This window comes from Galeopterus variegatus, unplaced genomic scaffold (genome assembly GCF_000696425.1).
Source record: "Galeopterus variegatus unplaced genomic scaffold, G_variegatus-3.0.2 Scaffold522, whole genome shotgun sequence".
Lineage (NCBI taxonomy): Eukaryota > Metazoa > Chordata > Mammalia > Dermoptera > Cynocephalidae > Galeopterus > Galeopterus variegatus.
This window is the reverse complement of record NW_007726633.1, coordinates 624,502-631,661: the sequence shown is the minus strand read 5'-3', so window position 1 is coordinate 631,661 and position 7,160 is coordinate 624,502. Positions and strand designations below refer to the sequence as shown.

Below are 7,160 nucleotides of genomic sequence, written 5' to 3'. Positions count from 1 at the left end.
CACCGCTCCTTCAAGTCCCAGCCGAGGGATCTCCTTTCCCACCAGTCCTAGTATTGTGTGAAAGTCTCCGTTTGGGAGCTTGCTTTCCCATTAGATCTGGCGTTTTTTGAAAGCGGGGGCCGCGTGTGGCTCATCTCTGCGCTCCCGGCTTCCAGCAGGAGATGGCACAAAGCTGTGCCGGTAAAAGCTGAATGAACGGATCAAAGCTGGGGTGAGGACTGCCCGTCTCCTGGTCAGCTCTGCTTCTGTCCCTTTACCCTCAGGTCAGCAGTTCGTTTGCTCCTCTCCTCCCTCCCCCTCCTCCCCTCGCTGGGCGTGTCCTCAAAGCCCACAGCCGGGCTCTCCGCCCCTGGGACCGCCCCCAGCTCCTGTCTCACTTCCTCTCCGGAGGCGGGTCCTGAGCTGGCACCTCCCCTCTGGGACAGTTCGGGACTCAGCCCTCTGGCTCGCATCTCCGGTTCAGCCTTTGCTTCCGCCCTCCAAAACCAAAACCAGAATCGAAACTGCGCAGGGGTCCATGCAGCAGGATCCTGCACCCGCTCGATCTCCGGGGCCCCAGCAGGACCCCGCCCTGCCCCACGCGCCCACCATGCCGCCCCCGGAGCCCCCCTCCGAAGGCCACCAGCCCAGCCCCAGCCACAGCCCTACAAAGGTACTACTGGGTTTGGGGATGGTGGGGGGTTAGGCTTTGTTGGTCTGCTGTTGTGGGGGGAGATGTGGGAAGAGAGAGAGTCTGCTGGGGGAACTTGGTCAAGTACCTTAAGAGTGACACAAAGAGGGGAGACCTGACACCAGGGTTCTGACCTGCTCGGCTGAGGCACGGTTACGGTGGGTAGGATAGAGTAGAAAAGGGGACCAGGATGAGTTAGGGGGCCTCTCTGGGCTGCTATTCTTCACTGAGCGGTTGGGCAAGATGCTGAGGGTCTGTAGCAGCTGGGACTGGGCTCTCCTGCCCACCCTGAAGCCTTGCCTCTTAGCCCTGCCTCCGATTAGAGAGAATGGAGGTAGTAGTCCTATTGCACTGGCCAGGAGCCAGGAGCATGTCCCAGGCATGACAAAATCGAAACCCCAAAACCCAACTTTCGAGATCAAAAGTAGGAAAGTGGCCCAATCCGGAGAAGTGTCTTCATCAAGGCCTCACAGCTCATGTGATTTCTCCTTAAGGAAGTCTCCCATTTCCTTCTCTTAGAACATCCTGCCCCACTCCCTACCTCACCCCCAAAGGAACTTCTTAGGTCTCTTACTCTCAGTTCTTTCAGGCCCTTGTGCTCCCCTTCATGAAGGCGCAAATAATACCATATCGCGGTAGCTTTTATTAACGTTATTATAACTAAGAATAGTATGATTTAACAATACTAGTTAACATTTATGAGCACTTCTCATGTCCTAGGTACATGTCTTAGGCACTTTTTTTTTTTCATTTTTCCTCTTTTTTTTAAAGATGACGGGTAAGGGGATCTTAACCCTTGACTTGGTGTTGTCAGCACCACGCTCTCCCAAGTGAGCTAACCAGCCATCCCTATATAGGGATCCGAACCCATGGCCTTGGTGTTATCAGCACCACACTCTCCCGAGTGAACCACAGGCCAGCTCCTTGCATTTTTCAGTTGTCATAAAATATACATAACATGAAAGTTACCATGTTAACCCTTTCTTTTTTTTTAAAGATGACCGGTAAGGGGATCTTAACCCTTGACTTGGTGTTGTCAGCAACACGCTCAGCCAGTGAGCGAACCAGCCATCCCTATATGGGATCCGAACCCGTGGCCTTGGTGTTATCAGCACCGCACTCTGCCGAGTGAGCCACGGGCCGGCCCCGACCCTTTCTAAGTGTACAATTCAGTGGCATTGAGTACACTCACAATGTTGTGTAACCATCACCACCATCTATTTCCAGAACCTTTTCATCACCCCAGAAACTGTACCCTTTAAGTTGTAGGGGAGCAAAACATGGCTTCCCTCCACTCTTTTCGGTTCCTTGGCTGGGCTATGAATTAAATTGACGTAAGGCAGATTAACAGGAGAAAAACCGTACTTAATTGTTTGCATTTGCACAGTAGTCCCACAAAATATGAGACTCGAACGAAAGGTTGTCTTGTTATGATGATAAAAAGTCTCTCAGGTAATAAAAGTTGCCTGGAGCGGCCTTCTTCCTAATACAGATAACTTTACTAATGCAGATTTCCTCTATAGATTTAAATTTCTTTTTCAAAAGGACAGCTTTTCAGTTTCAGTTTCTCAGAATAACCAGCTCAAAATATACCAAGGAAGTATATTTTGGGGGTGGCGTAATTTACAGTAGTATTTTGGGGTGCTTTGTCCTGAACTCCAGCAAAGCAATACCTCCTCATACCCCACTTCCCCCAACCCCCTGATAACTTCTAATCTACTTTCTGTCTCTATCAACTTGCCTATTCTAGATATTTCATATAAGTGGAATCATACAGTATTTCTCCTTTTGTGTCTAATTTATTTCACTTAGCATGATGTCAAGGTTCACTCATGTTGTAGCACGTGTCAGAATTTCATTCCTTCTTAATGCTGAGTACTATTCCGTTATATGTGTAAATCACATTTTATTCATTCATCTATTGATGGACACTTGTTTCCACCTTTTGATATTGTGAATTACTCTGCTGCAAACATTGCTGTACAAGTATCTGTTTGGGTCCCTGTTTTCATTTCTTTTGGGTATATATCTAGGAGTAAAATTGCTGGGTCATATGTTAGTTCCATGTTTAACTCTTGGAGGAATCCCCACACTGTGTTAAGCACTTTCTATAAGGCTGGTACTTAGTGTGCCTCCCTTCCAAACTGAATTCCTTGAAGTCAGGGATGTATCCTATACATGCCTGTGCTCAGGACCTAGTACAGTGTGTGGTGGGAAGTAGATGCTCAATAAATAAGCCAAGATTTTTTGTCATCCAGTGAGTGGCTAGAATGGAATATGAGGTCCCACTCCAGTCTCCAGTCATAGGGGCCAGTGGCCGGTGGGTGGGGACTCCTGGGACTTCTCCAGGCCTCACCCTCTCTCTGGTTCCCCAGCAAGCCACGGACGAGGAGTTCCAGTTCCTGTGCTGCCAGGGCTGCCAGGTCGAAGCCAAGTGCCCCAAGCTGCTGCCTTGCTTGCACACGCTGTGCTCGAAATGCCTGGAGGTGCCAGGCGTGCAGTGCCCCATCTGCCAGGCTCCCCGGCTCCCGGGCGCTGACGGGCCAGCCCTGGATAACGTCTTTTTCGAGAGTCTGCAGCGGCGCTTGTCCGTGTACCGGCAGATCGTGGACGCGCAGGCAGTTTGCACCCGCTGCAAAGAGTCGGCCGACTTTTGGTGCTTCGAGTGCGAGCAGCTCCTCTGCGCCAAGTGCTTTGAGGCGCACCAGTGGTTCCTCAAGCACGAGGCCCGGCCCCTGGCCGAGCTCCGCCACCAGTCGGTGCATGAGTTCCTGGACGGCACTCGCAAGTCCAACAACATCTTCTGCTCCAACCCCAACCACCGCACCCCTGCGCTGACTAGGTGAGTGGGTCGGCCTAGGGTGGGGTGATGCGTCCAAGAGCCGGGTAGGGGGTGGGGAGAACAAAGAGCCAAAGAGTCACACAGCTGGGAACAAGGAGCTTCTAGGGCCTTGCAACTCAGATTGTGGCCCACTAACCTGCAGCATCTGTAGCGATGACCAAAATTTATGCTACCATCCCCACGTGGATGGATAACAATAGTTTCCAGTTTCCGCTTGCAATAAATGATGCTGCAGAATCATTTTTGCATCCTTATCCAGTCATTTCTTTAGGGTGCATTTTTAGAAGCGCCATTGCTGGGTGACGGGGTATGAAGATTTTGCCTTTTGATGCATGTTACCAAACTGTCCTTTAGGAAGTCTCATAGTGGAATTTTCCATAAGCGCCAGCCAGGAATCTGAGTAAGTCTGGGTTCGAGTATCAGATGCAGTAGTTTGTCTGGAAAGTCCAAACCTTACCACCGGGCGGAGCTATCTGGGAATGTCTGTGTGAAAAAAACAGTCAAATCCAATTTTAATTAATTTTTATTAAATAGCAGATTTTAATTCAGTCTTTAAGAGATAATACATTTATATGGTTCACAAGCAAAATTTATAAAAAAAGAACAGAGTCCCCATCTACCTAATTTCCACCATTTCTTCTCCCTCTGCCATCCACAGGTAACTATTGTTACCACTTTCGAATGTTTCTTTTCAGTTTCTCTGTGAATAGGTACACAGATAGTAGTAGTCCTATAAAGTCTTATTTCCCCCCTTTTAGTCAAAAAGGTAGCATACCTGTGTGAACTTCTGACCGCCCAGAAATAGATTGCTTGTGTAAGTTTCTTCGTGTACTAGTTCTTAGGGATCCACTTGCAAAGGGAAGGTATTCTTCGCTCCTTCTGGACACCCTCAGAGCTACATACGTACCTGCTAAACTACTGTACCTGCTACACTGAGTGTGGCTTGTTTCCTGCTTCCAGATATTAACTTTTTATTTTGCATTTCTTTGCTTATTGTTAAGGTTTTGTTTTTTGTTTCGTTTTGGGGATTTTTTTTTTGGTGGCTGGCAGGTACGGGGATCAACCCTGGACTTTGGTGTTATCAGCACCATGCTCTAACCAACTAAGCTAGCCTTTCCATGTTTATTGGCCATTGTGAAATGCCCATTTAGGTCCTTTGTCTGTTTTTTTTCCGTTGAGGAGTTAAGTCACTTCATTTGTCAGAACCTGGTATAGTGCAAATTTTTTTCTCCTGTGATGACCTTTGTCATTTCACTTAGTATGTGGTATTGTGTTTAAAATTAGTGTTTAATTTTATGTTGTCAAATCCATCAGTCTATTTATGGTGTCCAGCTTTGATGCTTCCCAGGAAAGATTTCCCCCATGCCCATGTTAAAATTTTATATTATAGTCTATTATGATAATTTCATGGTTTTGTTTTTATAATTAAATCTTCAATTCATATGGAATTTATTTTTGTGCGTGGTATAAGGTAGGAATCTTCACTTCATTTTTCTCTCCGAATGGAAAGCCAGTTCTCTTGATAGCATTTATTGAATAGTCCACTTTTTGCCCACTGATCTGTAATGCCCTTTTTATCAGGTATGCATGGATATGTTTTTTTTTTTTTCCTTTTTGTCTTTTTTACTGACCGGTAAGGGGATCGCAACCCTCGGTGTCACGCCCCTACCGGGGACTGGCAACGGGATCGCAACCCTCGGCGTTGCGCCCACACCGCGCTCAGCCAGTGAGCGGGAACCAGTCTCCACATGGGATCCGAACCCTCGGCGGGAGCGCCGCTGTGCTCCCAAGCTGCGCACTCTCCAGTGCGCCACGGGCCGGCCCGAATATGTTTGCAAATCTCTATTCTGTGCTGGTGATCAGACTATGATCTTATTGATTATGATCTTACAATATAATATGACAGTGATCTTACTGCTATAAAGATTTCTGTAGCTTTTTCTCATTCTTCAAAAATAATTTTGCTTTTCTTTTGCTCATATAATTTATGCAGTTTCAAAACTTACATATTCATTAGAATTTTGATTGACATTGCTTTAAATCTGGGGAGAATTGGCCTCATCTCTGATTATATCTTTTGGATTTTATAGTTTTATTCACATAGTCTTGAATTTATAAATTTGTAATATTCAATAATATTGTGAATGGGATAATTTTCCATTATAGTTTGTAACCAATATTAATATACACAAATTATATGTTGATAAATATATGTATATTAATGAACACAATTAACAAATCATGTATTAATTATGTATATCAATCAATGCGTATTGATCGATATGCATAATAAGTTATGTATATCAGTATATTCAACCATCTTATTGAACTCTTATTGATTCTAGTAAGTTTTACATCGATTTGTTTGGATTTTCTAGGTAAACAATTGTATCATCTGAGAGTTGTGAGTTTTTTCTTTCCAGTATTTATACATATTACCCCTTCGTATAGCTTTGTTTATTGCTCAGAACAATATTGAATAATAGTGTTTAGAAAAGACAATTTTATCTTGTTCTTGTCTTTAATGAGAAAATTTTTTATGTTTTCTTGTTAAATATGGTTATTTGTTGTTGACTTCCTTAGGTAATTTTTAAAAATCACATTAAGAAAGTTGTTTTTCATTTCTGGTTTACGAAGTTTTGATGCTGCTGTTATGTTGTTTTAACTATTTTTAACTCAAAATAAGTGTCCTTTTGGGCTCTATGAAGGTGTCCTTTCACCTTTTAGTATGATGAATTAAATCAGTACGTTTCTTTATGTTGAACCATTTTTTAATTCCCAGGAGGAAAAACCCTACTTGTTCATGATATATGGTTACTTTAATTCATAGCTGGGTTCCATTTAGTAATATTTTATTTAGGCCATTATCTGTATACATAAATGTAATCAATTTTGTATGGATGTGTATGATTTCTTTCTCAGGTTTTCTTATCTGTTTTGTACTAATCTCTTTTAATGAATTTGTAAAATTTCATTTTTTTGAACATAGTAACATGTATGTAATATATAAATATATAATATACTATATATAACATATAAAGAAATATATAAATTACTTAGCATCATGCTTGGCAGATAGTAGGTACTCAGTAAATTTTAACATTCTATTATTACAATTTCTCTTTTCTAGAACAGTTTAAAGAGCATAAGAAATTCAAACTTATAAATGTTTCCTGGAAAACTATCTGGGGACTGGTGGCCTTTTTTGAAGAGTAGATTTTTGAGGACCCTTTTCAGTTTTTTGTATGATATTGATCTGTTTTGGATCTTGAGTCAGATTTCCTGGAAAATTTTCCAGTTCATCTGAATTATCTTTCATAATTTAAAAATCTCTTCTATACCTGTAATTACAGCCCCTTTCTTATTCTTAATGTTGTATATTGGTGGTTATTCTAGTGGTCTTTCCAAAGTACTAGCTGTTAGTCTTTCCTTCGATTACTTACTGATGTTAATGTCTTCCTTCTTTCTAATTAATCATTTTGTTTTTGTCATCATTTCGTTTCTTCTCAATTTTGTCATTATTCATTATCTAGCTTCTTGAACATTCAGCTCATTAATTTGCAATCTTTATTGTTTAATAATAATAATACATTTTTTTTTCCTTTTTGTCTTTTTTCGTGTCCGGCAACAGATCGCAACCCTCAGTGT

General features: G+C 42.8%; 1 protein-coding gene across 5 annotated transcripts in view; it reads left to right on the top strand.

The window, feature by feature from the left end:
* The first annotated feature begins 517 nt into the window (after positions 1 to 517).
* The window catches only part of PML (promyelocytic leukemia), a 49,379-nt gene continuing 42,736 nt past the window's right edge, over positions 518 to 7,160 (top strand). For 3 of the 5 annotated variants that reach the window (XM_008569663.1, XM_008569665.1, XM_008569667.1), the window contains exons 1-2: positions 590 to 662; positions 3,050 to 3,512. In XM_008569663.1, coding sequence (XP_008567885.1) covers positions 590 to 662; positions 3,050 to 3,512 — 536 coding nt within the window. Of the gene's footprint in view, positions 663 to 3,049; positions 3,513 to 7,160 lie in introns of all 5 variants that reach the window. The other 2 variants (XM_008569664.1, XM_008569666.1) reach the window with 1 other exon arrangement.